We start from the raw sequence: 17,360 nt of genomic DNA, 5'->3' as shown, positions 1-17,360 counted from the left end.
GAGAGCCCATGAATACCCTGAAATTATATACAACATTTTGTGAGTTTCTCTAAGGAAGTTTTTCTGCAAAAACCCATAGATTTCCTTAGATATTTAAAGGAGTCTGAGACTCATAAGTTAGGAACCACTGCTTTAGGAAGAATTCAAAAATTCAGACATGTTTTCTCCTCCACAAGCATACAACAAAATGATTTCACTGAAATCTGATCTTAAATAAATGTGTAATTTCCATTCCTTTAAAAATTACAAAAATAGTAACATTACACAAAATCTGGAAATCAGGAAGGGGAAAATAACCCAACCGCAACCCCCAATAAAATTACATGAAATATTTTTTTGCTCATAAAAACATGCATAGTTTTTCTGGGACTAACTTTGAATTTAAAACTAAGATTATTCATATCCAGTTTTTCTTAATCTCTTAAATCATACCCGGTAAGTGGCATTTTCTGAGCTACCGTTGTTTACTTTAATTATTTCAGTCTTCTGATTTTCTGATTCTTCTAATATATTATTGTTCACTAAAGATGATGTTTCTTTAAAGAAAGGTTGTTTTATTTTACGATTACAACTGCAAAGAAAAAACCACAAAAAATAACTCAAAGAAATGTATAATACTTATAACTATTTTTCACAACTTAGGTAATGACAATCCAGCATAAAGAGAGACTTTTATATAAATTTATATGAAAGTACTGACTAAATTTGAGGCTGCAAGGCTGAAAAGTCAAATCTTTTGACATTAGAATAGTAAAAAAATATGACCATGAGATAGCTTTAAGAAAGAAGCCAGCAATAGTAACTTCTGTGTGCCTTATCTGCATTTCTGGAACTAAAAGAAGTACCTTATAAAAGCATTGTTGTTTTTACTGTGGTGCTTAACAGTTTGAATAGTTTTGGAATAATATGGGATTTTTGATCTTCGAGGAATTTTTCTATTGCTTTCTTTTCTGTTTCCATAGTCACTTTCAAAAGTCACATCCGTGTCTCTTTTTGGTCTGAGATCTTTCTCAGGAACATTATCTATTAAAGAATTGGAAGTCTAGAATAAAAAAAGCAAAGTTTTTAAAAAGTTCAATTCGGTATAAAAGAACATAGTTTGACATTTTCTAAAATGTTATAACTTTTTACAAGATTAAAGATTTATAAACTAGGTATGTTTGGAATTAAAGACAAGGGATTCAACTTCTGGTATGGACAAGTAAGCTCCTATGAGGTTGACGCTCTCAAGATAACAATTACAAACTGGGGAAAAATAAAAACAAAACAACAACAAACAAACACTACTTGGAATCCTGGAAAGTGAACAAAAGTAGTCTTATTCTAGAGGAGAGTTGACATCTGGAAATATGACCAGAATAGATTGTTTCTGCTTTATGGCTTTTATCCTAAGAAAACAGCACAATTGGCACTATGTAGGGAGTCTTAAAACTCTGGTGGAAAACCCACAAACTTTTGGGTCTGAAGAATCTGAGGATAGTATGGAATAGACTGCAAGAAGCCCAGCAAAGGATTAAAAAAAAGCAGCAGTTAGTCAAAGCAAGTTAAATGCTTGCTATAACAAAACTATTAACATTCTTTGGAGGCCTATAGCAGCATCTCGATTCTCCACAAAGTAACATTCACACTGTCCAGGACAAAATCCAAAATTACTCACAGTAGGAAGAACCAGAAAAATATGACCTATTCTCAAGAGAAATGACAATCAATGGAGACCTGAGAGGACCTAAATGTTCAAATAAGCAGAGAAGAACTTTACAACAGTGATCATAATTATGCTCAATGATATAAAAAGTGCTTATCATGAATGAAAAGGAAATTCAGCAGAGAAGTAAAAATTATTTTAAAAAATGGAAATTTTACAACTGAAAAATACAATGTCTAAAGTAAAAATTGACTGGCTGGACTAATACAGAATGAGGTGATAAAAGAAAGACTATGTAAACTTGAAGATAGTTCAGTGGACTTATTCAATATGAAGAATACAGAGAAAAAAAGTTGATAAAACGGACAGAGCATCAGGGGATTGTGGGACACATCAAAAGGTCTAAATGGAATTTGAAAAAAGAGGAAAGAGGGAATGGGACAGAGAAATATTTGAAGCAATGATGTCCACAAATTCTGAAATTGAGTAAAAACATAAATTTACATTGCATAATGGTAAAAGAGTCAGTTAAATAGGAAGAAAAAGTAGTCATAAATGTGTATGTGCTTAGTAAGAGAGCTTTAAAATATGACAAGCAAATGTTGAGAGAATTAAAGGAAGAAATACACAAATCCACAATCATAGCTGAAGAATCTAACATCTCACATGCAATTGATAGAACTAGACAATAAAAATCAGTAAAATTAAAACTGCTGCTTATCAAAAGACCCTTAAGGAAATGAATATGCAACCCACAGACTGGGAGAAAATATATTTGATAAAATATTAGTATTCAAGATATTAAATGAATTCCTATAACTCAGTGATAGACTAATCACTCAATAAAAATATGGGCAACATTTTTGAACACTGCACAAAAGATTCAATAAGTACATGAAAAAGTGCTTAACATCACTGATCATTAGTGAAATGCAAATTAAAGTCACAATGAATATCAGTATACACCCACTAGAATGGCTAAAATAAAATCAATGCTAACACCAAACATTGGTGAGGATATGGAACGACTGGAACAGTCACTTTACATTGTTGGTGGGAATAAAATGGAACAATCACCTTGGGAAAGCTCTGGCACTTTCTTATATAACTAAACAAACACCTACCCGATAATCTAGAAATTCTAGCTCTAGCTATTTACTGAAGAGAAATGAAGACCTAAGTTCACAAAAAGACTTGTACTGTAATGTTCATAGCAGTTTTATCCACAAACCTGGAAAGAACCCAGTGGTATATCAAGGGAATGGAAAAATAAACTGTGGTATACTCATACAACAGAATACCACGCAGCAATAAAAATAAACTACTGATACACATAATAATGGACTGATTTCAAGGTTATTCCGAGTGAAAGAGGCCTTACACAAAAGAGTATATATGCTGTATGATTCCACTTATATTAGGTTCTGGAAGGAGTATTAAATAGTCTATGGTCAAAGAAAATGAGAAAAGTGATGGCGAGGGTGGGGAGTGCAGGAGAGGAACGCCTGTGAGCAGCAGCACGAGGGAACGTTTGACAGTAATGCTTACCTTCCTAAACGTTTGGGTAACAGGCCTATGTACTGTCAATTGAGGGAATACACACATCTTTATTTTACATCAAAAGTAAAAAAAAAAAAAAAAAAAAAGTAAAAGTAAAGAAAACTGTAAAAATATACTGAACTATAATGATATGATACGCAGGCTTAAGTATTTAGGGGGAAGTATACTGATATGTGTGATTCACTTTAAAATGTGTCATAAAATAAGACAGTTTGATAAATGAGTAGATGGATAGACATATGATGAAATAAGTATAGTAAAATGTTGATGGTGGAAACTAGTTGGTGGGTATACTGCTAATTCACTAAGAAATTCTCTTAAATTTGCTCTAAGTTTTAAAATGTTCATAATAAAATGGTGGGGGAAAATGAAAACTTAAAGACAAAACAGCCTTTCACAGAGAGAATTCTCAAATTAGTGTAACAACTATAAGTCCAGTAATTAAGTAAGAAGAATAATCATCAATATATTACAGCACATTTTCAGTAACTTTATGACTTCACTTATAATTTAATTGTATATATCAACTGAAATTCAAATTGTATGTTTACCCTTTATACCAAGTAAGTTAGTAAACAAGAAGTCCTTCTAAACATTTTTTACATGCATAGCAACAAATCATCCTTTTTCCCCCAGAGAGCTAGACTCCTATTCTTAGTTATAAAGTAGGAAGAATTATCACTAATTGAATAAGAAGCATGACAATGGAAAGAATACCAGGTTGGACATCAGGACATTTGCCTTTGAAGTTCAACTCTGCCTCACTAAAATAAAGGACTCTTAAATACACTGCGTTTCTTTTCTATATAACAAGAACAACAATATATTAATCTCTATCTACTGATTCTTGATTGAGTTATTGTGAGAATGAAATGAGGATGGCATAAGAGAAGCTGATAAATTCACTTCAAATTTAGGTTATTAAGCTTAAATCTAAGTTCTGACATTGAGAAAGAAGAGCCAGCCATTCTAAGATGGAAGATGAAACCTGAAGAGATGAAGAGCCTAGTATCTCAGTAATATGTTATCAATGATGTCAAAGAATGCATCTGCCAGCATTCTTGTCCCAGATCTACTACAATCTACCTCTGTGGCCCAAATTGAAATCTCTAGGGATTTTTGGCACACAGAATCCTTATAGTCTTATTCACGTACCCACCTAAGGTAGACCTCATGTTTATCAAGCATTGCTAATGTTATAGCTAAGACAATAGTTCAGGATTATTAAAAACCCATCGAACCATAATCATTCCATAAGCATTTTCTACTACCCACCCCCATTTTGAGAAAACATTTAAATATTAAAATTCAACTACAAATTTCTAGGTCAAACTGACTTTTGACTAATAGCCTTTTGGGCCTATCCCACAGTCTTTCTCCCCCATGTCCAGGTAGGGGATAAAGGAAAAATCCATTTCATTCTGGGAGGTGTAGTGTTCAAGGAAACAACTGTCAGTATAGATCAGAGCAAGAATGCTAGAGAGAAGGTTGGAGACTCAAATAGTAGTAAATTCTAGGAATTATGGATCATCCACATAGTTCAAAGATTTCTAAAAACCAGAGACCCAGTAGCAGGGATAAAAAAGGATTAGTATTTCAAGAAAGCAGAGGTTATTTGGTAAGGGTCTGCTGTAAACAGGAATTATATAAAATAACTTGCTATTTAGCTATAGATTATAGAAGTGGTTTTGACCATGAAACAACTGAAGAGAAAGTAGAAGCCAAAAATAGCTCACATATCCTCTATGTTAATAAGCACTGAATCCAAAGAGTTCTATTTATTTGAAATAAAAGGTGGGTGGGTGGAAATAATAACAAATAATTCCTTTGGTGCAGAACAACAAAGGAATTATATAATGAAGATTTGAAGGAGGACATTAAGGAAAATGAGTGAAAAATGTTTTTTCTACCACTACTACTACAATAGAATCCTATTTTAAAGAAAGAAAAAAAAAACATGCACACCAATGCAATAAATATAGATTGTTTCTGGTGGGTCAGCTTGTATGCAATTTTATTGCACATTTTCTTACTATTTTTTTCTTCAACAAACACACTGCTTAGAAAAGTAGGAAAAATATTTACTTCATTGAGACGCTGTAAAATTTGGTCATCTAATTTCTGAAGTTTCATCTCATTCTGATAATCATTTTCATTATTAACTTTCTCTGGCTCAGACGAAGGACACACAGATATAGAGGATGTCAAACCAGTATCTGCTGGTATACTTGCAAAGTGATCCAAGGGAGCTACCTCATCGATAGGTGGTGTTACCACTGGCATACCATCAAAGATCTATGACACAGAAACAAACCAAAATCCTTTAAATTTACATTTATTTATTAATTAAAATTTGAAGATATCTTTTATATTAGAAAAAAAAACGTACTATACCTCATCTTCACTTATATTTAGGGGAGAGTCAGAAGAAACTAAATTATCCAAAAGACCTTCAAAGCACTGTAGGCGTGATGAGCTTATTTCTGCCATATTTACTGGTTCACCAAATATGTTCTTACAATCTAGGAGTCTAAGCTGTGGCAAAGTCTGGAGCATAACTGCTCTGTACCCTTGGAAACAAATCATTCAAAATGAAAACTCAAGCATAAAAAGAAAGGTTAATTATTTCTAGAATGAAGTAAATTTATCAGCTACCAGATATATCACCTGAATGATAAAATTAGTCCTGGAATGCAACTAATAAACGTGTAATAAAAAACTACTTAGTTCTTCTCCAGTACATAATCATTAAATACAAAACAAACAAAACACTACCCCCCAATCCCTCCCAAACAACCCTCCTGATGAAAGTCAGAAAGTTAAAAAATCATCATTTCTGGATCTATCTTTCATAAAATTGCTGTAAAGCTATAAATGCATGAAACCAGTAGCAATTCATTCCAGACAGAAAACCAAACATATCTCTTGTTTATCTGTAATATGATTAGTATAGATGTAAATCAGGATGATGAGAATAACAATCAGAGAAGCAAGAATTTTGCTAGTGAGGCCATAAGCATTAACAAACTTAAACATTCCTACTTTCTCCTCTTAAATTCCATATAACTAGGATTAAAACAGACAATCTATCAAGTATTTAAGAATATGTTTATTTTCCCTAATTACATATGAGAAGTCTGGCAAATTAACATTAATTTGGTGTTTAGGCTAATAGAAACACTTCAATTTTGATAAATTTTAAAACCAAGTAAAATAAAGTGGTTGGAAGAACTATAAAAGAAAGAAGTCTGGAAAATTCATGTTAGAAATTTTGAGGAAAGAAAAGTAATTTCAGTAATAATTCTGGGGAGAGGGCAACTGTGTTCAGAGAAATACCTCATCTAGGAAAGAAAATGAAAAACAAAGGTTCAAACTATAGGAACTAGAGGTTCTTGAGATGAGATTATTAGGCAAAAAATCCACCTTGTGGGTCAGTAAATTAAAGTTGTCTTAGGAATAAGATTTTTTTTCCAAGAAAAGGGTTTCCCCCCAAAATGGAAATCTGCTCTGATTTTTAGGGAGACTCTATCATTATACGGGCTTAGGAAAATAGTTGATCTCAAATCTAATATATTCTTTTGCAAAGTAAAATTATCAAAATAGGTTTCCATTCTGGGAAAAGCCTTCTCATAGCTGCATATTAATGATAACACAGCCTCTGCAGCCAACTTCTACCCAAACACATCTTTAGAATGTATATTCATATTCTACGTTTGTATCTTATTGTTGGGTTAAGCAATTTGAGATAAGTGAGTTCTAGAAATGGCAGCCTGGTCTGCTTTATCTTTGCCAACCTCAATGATTTTGAATTAGATCAGATGGCATTTCAGCAGCATCTTCTATATATCTTGTATCTTAATAAGTTTAAGCTTATATTAAGTTTAAGCTTTCTTCTTAAAAAAGTCATTTACTTGTTAATAATTTAACATATTCACATGGTGTAAAATTCAAAAGGTATTCAGTAAAAAGTTTTCCTAACATTTCCTGATTCCCAGATGCCCTTTTCTCATTTCCTGATCCCTACCTACCTAATACTGAAGTTAGCCACTATTATCAGATTTTTGTATAACCTTCTTGGTATTTTATATATATATACTCAGCAAACACACACACACACACACGTGTTATCCTTTGCACACAAATGGGAGCGCATTATACACAATGTTTCGCAACTTGCTTTTCTTTAACAGTAGTGTATCTTGGAGATAACTGCTTATCAGTAGCTAAAGAGATTCTATATTCTTTTTTATGGCTGCTTAGTATTATACTATAAGAATATATCATAAGCACAATTTAATTTTGAGGCATTCATTTATCAAATATAAAACTGTCTAAAGAGAATTACTTATCTCTTCAGCTTGTGTTCCTCTTTCAACAGCAATTTAGTTTGTCTTAATAATTTATTTGCAATTATACTTTTCCAAATGCATAATAAAAAGTTGCAAAGCTTAAGACAAATTCAAGGAGGTCATAAATACAAGTTGCAGGAAATAAAGGAGCTCTGAAAATCAACTGTTACAAAAAGTATTAAATTAATCGATCATACCTGGTAAATGACAGACAGGATTATCTTCTCCATTTTTCTCCAAAATAAGATTACTCAAGAAGTGCAATCCTACCGTACACTGAAGTAGGTGATGGATACTATCTATACAATTACTATGTAGGTCAATATATCTAAGTTTATGTTTAATTCCATGAAGGGGCATCAAACCTGCAACAGGAAAAAAATTTTTTGATGTCACAACAGTAATTTTTCTAACAGCTAACTAAAAATAATTTTTATATAGGTTGTATTTCAAGAGGCAAAGGAGTAGCATTAATAAGACCCTTCTGTAAACAGCTATATCTAATGAACAGGATATCAGCAAAGTCAATTGTTGTTTTGAAGAAACAAAGGTTTGGCATCTCTGAGGCCTTAGCCCAGGGGAACCTGGGCTGTTTAAACAAAACAAATGGGCCTCCCCAGGCCCATGTACTTTTATGAGAATAAGAATAAAGCAATGGCTTCAGGCTCTCAATCAACACATTATTTTTAATTAGGAGACATAAGCTAACACTCCAATTTCATTGGTTTGAGCATAAAATAAATATAAATAGCACCCATTTGACTTAGCTCCCTGGTAACATTTCTTGCATGAGATTATCTAGAGCATGGTAATGTTAGAAACTAGGTTTGTAGCAGAGGCTACTGGTTCCTGGCACATCTCCCTGGTCAGCCTGACTTCAGCTGCAGCTGTGGTGGACAGGGGCCATGCCTCAGAATTTTCTTCAAAATGGAGCTTGTTGAGCAAGAGTTTAGCTCAGAAGTGTGAAGGAGTTAACACCTCCAGGAACCCCTCAACAAAAGGAGAATCGTCCATGGCTGAATGCCCTAGCCTTCCTTCTTCTGGAAGGACCATTCTGAGATACACTCTACACTGTTCCGATGAAGGTCTTATTTTTCAATTTTGCCTAGTTTAGTACTCTCCATGTATAAATTCAACTTTACTCACCTCCCCGCCCCCCTTCAATTTCTTCAACCTGACTGGAATACTCTTCTCTCCTCAATGATCTTTATCATATCTGGCTAACTTCTACTCATCTTTTTTACAGGGTTGTCTCTTATTTTCTTCATAGTCCTCATCACTAACTTCTGTTCATCTGTCACACCCTCAGAAAAATCTTTGACCACTCACTACAGGATCAGATTTCCTATCAAGCATTCTTATGAGTACTCAGCATTTCTTCTTAATTTACCATCACATTTCTAAGTTCCTGTTCCATGTTACTGGTTCTTTCTTTTATGTTGTAACTTCATGTCCCTTTTATGTTTTGATTTTAAAGTGCCCCAGGGTGCATTCCTGGTCGCCCCCTTCCCTATTCATACACTCTCCAGAATCTCCTATAGTGTCACGGTAACAATCAACACTGATGTGCCAAATCTACAATACCAACCCTGATGCCCTATCCCCAAACCGCAGGTCATACACATACACACACATATATCTAATAGGGTTCTCGAATTTAAGATAGGATCCTTCATTCTTTTTTTTTTTTTTTTTTTTTTTTTGCGGTATGCGGGCCTCTCACTGTTGTGGCCTCCCCCGTTGCGGAGCACAGGCTCCGGACGCGCAGGCTCCGGACGAGCAGGCTCAGCGGCCATGGCTCACGGGCCCAGCCGCTCCGCGGCATATGGGATCCTCCCAGACCGGGGCACGAACCCGTATCCCCTGCATCGGCAGGCGGACTCTCAACCACTTGCGCCACCAGGGAGGCCCAATCCTTCATTCTTATCCCTTCATCTCTAAACCTGTTCCTCCTCCAACCTTCCCCATGTCAGGAAATAGTACCATCATCCACCTGTTACTACAAAGAAAACTCTTAATTATCTTTGATTCCTTTTCCCTTCATCTCCTCATCTCAATCCATCAGCAAGTTCTATGAACTCCACATGCAAAACATAAGGTATTTACTCCTCTACATTGTTTCCATCTTAGTCCAAGTCTCCATCTTCTCTCATCCAGACCACTGGCATAGCTTCTTGTCATCTGACTTTCACCCCTGTCCTACTGAAGTCCATTCTTCACCCACTCAGCAGCCAAAGTGATCCTTTAAACAGATGTATTGAGTCACTTACTTGTTTAAAGCCTTCCAATGGTTTCCTATTGTACTTAGAATAATATGCAAACTTTTTACCCTGCTTATGAAGCTGTATGTGATCTGACTTTTGCCTGTTTTGTTATCTCCTTTTTAAGCACATTAATCACTCATTTGCTATTCTCTAGCCACAGTAGCCTTCTTTCTGCCTTTATCATGGCAAGTTTGATCACACCTTAGTGTTTCTGCATGCTCTTAATCGTATGAACTGTCATTATTTACTTACTGAAGTGTTTCTGAACATATAAAATATTATCATTCTAAGAATTATCTATTAGAACTTATAGTTTTGCAGAAAATATGTACAGTAGAGTTTGATGTGTTTTAACAAACATACACGGTTATGTAACCCCTACAATGGAGACACAGAACATTTTCATCACCCAAATCACTGTGTCCCTATGTAAATCAATCTTCTCTCCTCATCTTCAACCCCTGGTAACTAATGATCTCTTTTCTGCCCCTGTATCTTTGGCTTTGTCAGAATATCATATACATGGAATCATACAGTGTAATCTTTTGTGTCTGGCTCCTTTCACTTAGCATAATTCTTTTTAGATTTATCTATGTTGTTGCATATATCAATAGTTCATTCCTTTTTATTGCCAAGTAGTATTCCATCCTGTGGATGTATCACAATTTGTTTATCCATTTACCAGGTCATAGACAAATGGGTGGTTTCTAGTTTTTGGAGATTATGAATAATCATGTAAACATGATTATATTAAAAAGTGATATAATCATGTTAATATTCATGTACAGGTCTTTGATTAGACATGTTTTCATTTTTCTTAGGTAAACAACTAGAAGTAGAAATGCATGATATATGCTAAGTATTTGTTTAACATTATAAGAAACCTTCAAACTGTTTTCCAAAGTAGTTTTACCATTTTGAATTCTACCAGCGATGTATGCAAGTTCTAGTTGCTCCACTATCTCACCAGCGTTTTGTATTTTAAGTTTTTAAAAGTGTATCTATTCCAGTGGGTATGAAGTGGAATCTCATTATGATTTTAATTTGCATTTCCTTAATTACTAAGGATGCTAAACATTTTTTTAAATCATGGGCTTGTTTGCAACTTGGATATCCTCTTGGGGAAGGGGGTCTGCTCAAATCTTTTGCTTATTTTTGGGGGGAGGTTGACATGATCTCATTTATTTGTTTTACTTCCCCATTACAATGTAAGCCCTGTGATAAGAACTTTATCTATTTCTTGTTGTTATTTTTTCATCACTACAGAAGTAAATTGAATGAACTATATTATCCAAAATTCACACTTTTCAGTTAAGGAAATTGCATCCAAAGAACAATATACGTTGCTCAGCATCACACAGCAGAGACAGAGCTACAGTTAATACTCAATTCTAATACTTTCACATTTTGGGGGAAAAAGGTTTTTAAAAATTAAAATACTGTTGCTACTTTGGTTAAGGGTAGGGACTAGGTCATTGTATTTTATTCTTTTGTGTACTAAAATACCTGGCATAGGGTTGTATTTTTCTAGCAGGGAAGAAAAACAAACAAATAATAAGACTGTTTCAAATATTGATAAGGATTATGAAGATAATTAGAGGAATTCTGCTAGTTCTGACAGATAATTTTAAGAATTATCATAAAACTCCATTCATTTTATCAGTGTATCACTTTAATCAATTAAAAGATTAACAAGTTTTAACCTTCTTCTATACGGTAAAGTCAAAAAGAAAAAAAAAAAAAATCCTGGGACTTTCCTGGTGGTCCAGTGGTAAAGAGTCCACCTTCCAATGCAGGGCACACGGGTTCGATCCCTGGTCAGGGAACTAAGATCTCACATGCTGCGGGGCAACTAAGCCCGCGTGCCACTATTGAGCTCGCACGCCTCAACTAGAGACCCCACATGCCACAAACTGCAGAGCCCATGTGCTCTGAAACCCGCGTGCCACAACTATGGAGCTCACGTTCCACAGCTAGAGAAGAAAAACCTGCACGCCACAGCTAGAGAGAAGCCCACACACCACAACAAAAGACCCCACATGCCTCAACTAAGACCTGACACAGCCAAAAAAATAAATTAAATAAATAAATAATAATAAATCTTCGAAAGAAAAAAAACCTTGATTGTTAATTTGCTATAGCCTTTGGAATGCTATATACCTACACTGTCCAATATGGTAGCACTAGCCACATGTGACTTTTTAAATTTAAATAAAAATTTAATTAAAATTAAATAAAATTACAAATTCAGTTCCTCAGTGTACTAGCCACATTTCAAGTGCTCAAAGGCCATATCTGTCTACTGATTGCCATCCAAGATAGCACAGATACAGGATATTTTCATCACTGTAAAAAGTTCTGCTGGAACTATTCCTCTCTACATAATAGTATATTAGTTATCTAAGATTAAAACATTATTCTCCCGAAGTAGGTTCTTTCTAACCAAGTTTTTTCTGTTACTGATTACTCTGGTTTTTATTCCTAGTTTTTTATTCAGCTGTAGCTTTAGCAACAACAAAAAACAAATATGACTGAGAAACACCCTCTAGATAAGATTTGTGGTCAAAAATTGGATTATTCAGTTCTTCAACATGCATAGCTCAGTCTAACTCATTATACATGGCAAATACTCAGCATTATAGAAAACATAAGCATATCTACTTACCACTAAGATCATTTATGTGGTTATAAGATAAATTCAGTCTAGTCAGATTAGTTAGTGTTTTAAGTCCTAAAACAAAATAAAGCCATTATAAGATTCAAATAATCAATTAATTAGAGTTATATAGTATTACAATACTATTTCAGATTGCTCTGAAGCAAATCTACAGTCTGATAACAGTGAAATCAATTCTGTTGGTATTTTACAAAATAATTTTTTTTAAATTGTAACTTTTCTAGAAGAAAACTTTTTATATAGAGTTTTAGGGTCAGTTTTGAAAAGTTTATGATAATACTTATCCCACTCTTTTGGGAAGAAGATGAAATATGGACTTAAATCAGCTCCCTTATGCCAAGTATTAGATGAAAATCACAAACCTTCTATTCTTGTGATCAAATTGCAGGACAAGTTTAAAGTACGTAGTTTTGTCAGTGTTGTTAGTCCTTCAATTTGACTTATTTGATTAGATGACAGATCTAGATGCTGTAAATTCCAAATGTGATCCATGGCTTTGATCTTCGAGATGTTATTGCAATGAAGATTGATAGCACGAAGGGCTGAATCTAAAGATAACTCTGATATGCTACAAAGGAAAATATGTATTATCGAAAACAAGTAAAAAATGGATTTAAAATCCATGACCAAATAACTAAAATTAACCAAACAGCATGTAGATAGTAAGTATGTGCTCTCTTCATTCTATAATAAAATCCTTCCTACTTGTGGTAGCCTTGAAATGTCTCATAAGGTACAGTGCTTCTTACAACTAACCAGTATTTTGGACCATTATCAAGAGAGGCAAGGGACACCAGGCATTTTTAGCTTTTATATGCAAACAAAGTCATCAGCACTGAGTGAAAGCAGTTATTTGTAAAGTCAGTTCCTGGAATCATAACACCCCAAGTTCAAATCTGCACTCTACCACTTTTGCTCTGTTACTTGAGTAAATGAATTAACCTCTCTAAACCTGTTTCCTCTGCCCATTTAATCCTCACAACAACTCCAAGCAGTAGGTATCTAAGGATGCCATGGTTTACAGAAATTAAATAACTTGTCCAAATTCTTGTAGCTATTACCAAATTGAGCCAGTATAAATACAGATCTGGCACTGGAGCTTACAATCTTATTCTCTTCACTGTCTGCTATGTCTGTTTACCCAGAATGTAGTTGATTTCAAAATAAACCATTAGTTATTGCTATTCGTAGTGAAACAGTCCCTGTCCTCCCTTGCTGAAAGTTGGAAAGCATCTCCACTAAATGGAACTCATCTCTTCATTCTGTCAATTACTGCTATTTTTAACTGGAACCTCTTCTGAAGATAGGAGTTCCAGGAATATAAACTACAGTGCACATAATTCAGAGATGCTTGAACTGGGACACACAATGTCATTGGCATCTGTTCTATGTTCTACAGCAGCTATAGTAAAGCTGTAGGAAATCTAGTAGTAGGAAAATGAGAAGTTTAGCAGTCAGGGAGTAAAGGGAAAACAAGGAATTCAAGTTTGCTTCCAAATTTGCATTAAGAATCTCAAATTTAAAATTAAAACATGAAAAGTATGAATAAGTCACAAGGTCATTCAACTTATCCTTTAGTCTTCAGACAGAAGCACATAAGAACCCCTGGCAGAAAAAGATAAAGCATTTCTAAATTTCAAACTAGCAATCTCTAAATGTGACTGTTTCAAATACTTTCCAATTATCTTGCTTCTGTCATTTACTGGGCTATTATTTACTGCCAGACCTTATGCTATTAACACATGCTCTTAATGGCAGCCATCTATTTTCTGAAGCATTTCAGTTTCTGGAAATTAGTATTGTGCGTATAATGTAGTATATCCGAAAAAGCAGACAGTGAAATTAGATAGAAATGCTTTTGAATTCAAACTTAATCCACCAGCTGCATGATGTTGGGAAAGTTATAAAGATCCTCTGAATCTCAGATCTGTCCCTCGTAAAATTACTACCTTGCAGAATTGTTGTGAGGATTTGTGATAATATATGTAACATGCACACATAAATGGCATTCAGTAAATGGCAGCTATTATTAAATATAAATATAAATATTCTTTTGAAAGACACCTTCCTGGGGCTTTCTGGCAAATTTTAGATGAGGATCCAGAACAAGTTGTTTTAATTATCAGCAAGGTGCACAGAGAGGGCAGGTGACAAAGGAACAGTGTGTGGAATGGCACAGAGAAGCCTACTATGGAACTGCCCGCTTGTAGCTTAGTGTGGCTAATCACAGGGTAAGAACAAATTTGTTCTTCGTGAACAAATTTGGGCTGCATTAAAGAGGAAAGCAGTGAACTAAATGTTATGTTTAGTATTTTCAAGAAGTATAATAACAGTATATGTATCACAGGGCTCTGCAAAGTAATTAGACCAGGAGCTAAGACAATCAAGGCAAAACCAATGAAGAGCAGCAAACTCTTGCTTTACAGCTGCCAGAGATACTACTTTGCCACTTTCTGTCACAGAGAAAGAGCAAAGGAGAGAGGACAGAACCCGCGAAGACCAACAATTACAGGGCAAGCAAAGAAATAACTGCCAGCAAAGAAAGGAGAACCAGAGAAGAAGGGAGGATGGTCAAACGCCGGCAGGGAACCGGGACGTGGGGCAGTTTCCAGGGTGCTCATTAGTCCCTGGAGGAAAGGAAAGGGGGCGCATTGGATTTCGATCTGGCACTTCAGCAGCGCAGTTGTGGCGGAGAACGGCGGGCGACAGCCAGACGCCTTTGTGTGCGGTCTCGGTAAAGCTGCCCCGCGCCTCCGCTCCACCGAGGCCGCCTGCTGCCCACGGCCCCTGCCGTGCGGTCTCCGGTAAAGCTGCCCTTTACCTCCGCAGGCCTTTGTCCATGAAACACAGATCCCCGAAGCTGCTCTCGTCGTCCTCATTCTCGACTTCCGGCTCCACCGGCGCCTCCATGGCACCGGCGACGCAGAGGTGGGTCTTAACCGGCGCCCAGCGCTGGGTCTGATAGACCGGGGCACGCCTCCCGGGTGCGCGGAAGTCCGGCCCTAGGGGGCGGGCCGAGGACCCTTGCTCCAACCGACAGCCGGCACTTTCCCGCCCCGACGGTGTCGCAAAGCCAGAAGCCTGAGCTTCCCCAACGAGGCCTTCCCTCCCTTTTACGGTATCTACAGCGCGACTCCTGAGACTTGCCGTAAAGCGAAACATTTTGCCTGGCCTGTGGTGGTTGGGGAAGGAATGCGTCTTTCCTTTGTGGCTCTTCTGTATGATTTTTGCGTTGTAGGCGACTGACTTCTGAAGGCGATTTCACAACAGTTTGTTTTTACAGACCTGTAGACTTACAGACCTATAAGTTGTTCCCCCAGGTTATTGCGTCTACTGGATGCCTTACTTGTGCCAGGCACCTCCCTATGCAGTGAGGAATAAGATGAAGCCCATTCTCGTTCCTGGAAGCATTCACAGTTCAGTGCAGGAAACAGAATTGCTGTGCAGCAGGGCCAGTGCTAGGAATAGCACAGAAGCATGTAAGCCAACTGTATATTCCTGTGGGTAGTGGGAATGTTTTATAAAAGGAAGTCATCAATAGATCACTGAGCAGAGTCTTGCTAGCTCACAGTGTGTTCTGGACAGAATGGCATTCCAGGTAGGAGAACAATACCCAAATAAGGTCCAAGAACCCTCCTGGTTACATTGCTTTCTGAGTCAAGGGAATATTTTTAAATGGAGACAAAATGTTTATCTCAACCCTGGACCAGTCACTATCCTAAACTAAAATCTTCCATGGTTCCTCACTAGTGACGGAAGAAATTTTCACGTACTGAGGCATGGGGAAGTCATTCTGGCTTATAGATGATTTGGCTTTATGCTAACTGGAACAGCCTACCTTACATCAAACATGCATTGTACATCTGCTTTAACCATTAAAGGAAAGAATGCGTTTAAAAATCAAAATGGATTAACTGATTCAGGCATTCAAAATGTAGCTGAGAGGCCTTGTAGATGTGGTTTCAAACACATTCCTGCATCTTCCAGAACTTGAATTTTCTGAACTACATCAAACTCAAGGACACCACCAGCTGTTTTCAAAACAATATCTGCTAGCATCTGCCAGCTGCAACATTATGGTCTCAAAGTCTCCACTTGTAACTATGCAACCATTTCAGACCCCAACCTAACCTTGCTTAACAAACACCCTTACTTCTTACCAGCTCCAAGCCCAATTCTTGACAATTTATATAATTTTGCTGTTTTTTGCTTTTCCCGTTTTGTTGCCCAGCAGAACATAATTCAAGTACTTCTTGAATCTGTGTCCCCTGGGCTATAGTTCTTAGTTTGGCTGGAATAAAACTCTTTCCTATTTTTATTATAGATCATTTATTGATTATTTGTGTCAACGTTGGCCATCAAATAAAGGCCTAACTTTCTAATGTTGAAGATATATCCAGACTTAACTGTCATTAGTCTCCTATTGTTTAGCTGTACCTAATATATTCTAAAACTTGTAGCCACAATTCACTATTTCCTATAGCTGCATGCTTTACCATGTGTCTGCAGCTCCTTTTAACAAGAGGTGGAGGTATGAACTCTTTACTGGATCCTTGATTCTGGGCTTACATGTTAGTTTTTGTTTTGGTCAATAGAATTCATTGGAATTCTAGTGCTAGTCCCAAGACATCTAGTGCTAGGCCTCAGGACGTCTTGCACGCTTCTGCTCCCTCTCTTGGAAGACTGCCTGAGCTGCCATTTGAGCAAGCTACATGTAGCAGAAACAAGTCACCCCAGCTAAGGACACACAGATGCATGCATGAGCCCGGAAGCAGCTAGCTGAACCAGTGCAAATTGCCAAATAACAGAAATAGGAGCTAAATAAAGGGTTTTGTTTTGTTCTGGAGGAGATGGGATTAGATGAC

The 17,360-nt window shown here is 36.2% G+C and overlaps 2 protein-coding genes across 2 annotated transcripts in view; both read right to left on the bottom strand.

Annotated features, from left to right (window-relative positions):
* LRRCC1 (leucine rich repeat and coiled-coil centrosomal protein 1) overlaps positions 1-15,473 on the bottom strand; it is a 33,611-nt gene extending 18,138 nt beyond the window's left edge. Inside the window, exons 1-8 of the mRNA XM_060116295.1 lie at positions 15,317-15,473; positions 12,858-13,063; positions 12,484-12,549; positions 7,752-7,919; positions 5,600-5,775; positions 5,291-5,500; positions 846-1,042; positions 433-571 (exon numbers count right to left, since the gene is read on the bottom strand). Coding sequence (XP_059972278.1) covers positions 433-571; positions 846-1,042; positions 5,291-5,500; positions 5,600-5,775; positions 7,752-7,919; positions 12,484-12,549; positions 12,858-13,063; positions 15,317-15,405 — 1,251 coding nt within the window. The 5' untranslated portion in view covers positions 15,406-15,473. The remainder of the gene's footprint in view (positions 1-432; positions 572-845; positions 1,043-5,290; positions 5,501-5,599; positions 5,776-7,751; positions 7,920-12,483; positions 12,550-12,857; positions 13,064-15,316) is intronic.
* The window catches only part of LOC132500599 (solute carrier family 7 member 13-like), a 30,129-nt gene continuing 28,199 nt past the window's right edge, over positions 15,431-17,360 (bottom strand). The window contains exon 5 of the mRNA XM_060115716.1: positions 15,431-15,744. Coding sequence (XP_059971699.1) covers positions 15,431-15,744 — 314 coding nt within the window. The remainder of the gene's footprint in view (positions 15,745-17,360) is intronic.

The sequence above is a fragment of the Mesoplodon densirostris genome, chromosome 13 (genome assembly GCF_025265405.1).
Source record: "Mesoplodon densirostris isolate mMesDen1 chromosome 13, mMesDen1 primary haplotype, whole genome shotgun sequence".
NCBI lineage: Eukaryota > Metazoa > Chordata > Mammalia > Artiodactyla > Ziphiidae > Mesoplodon > Mesoplodon densirostris.
This window is presented reverse-complemented; position numbering and strand designations above follow the sequence as displayed.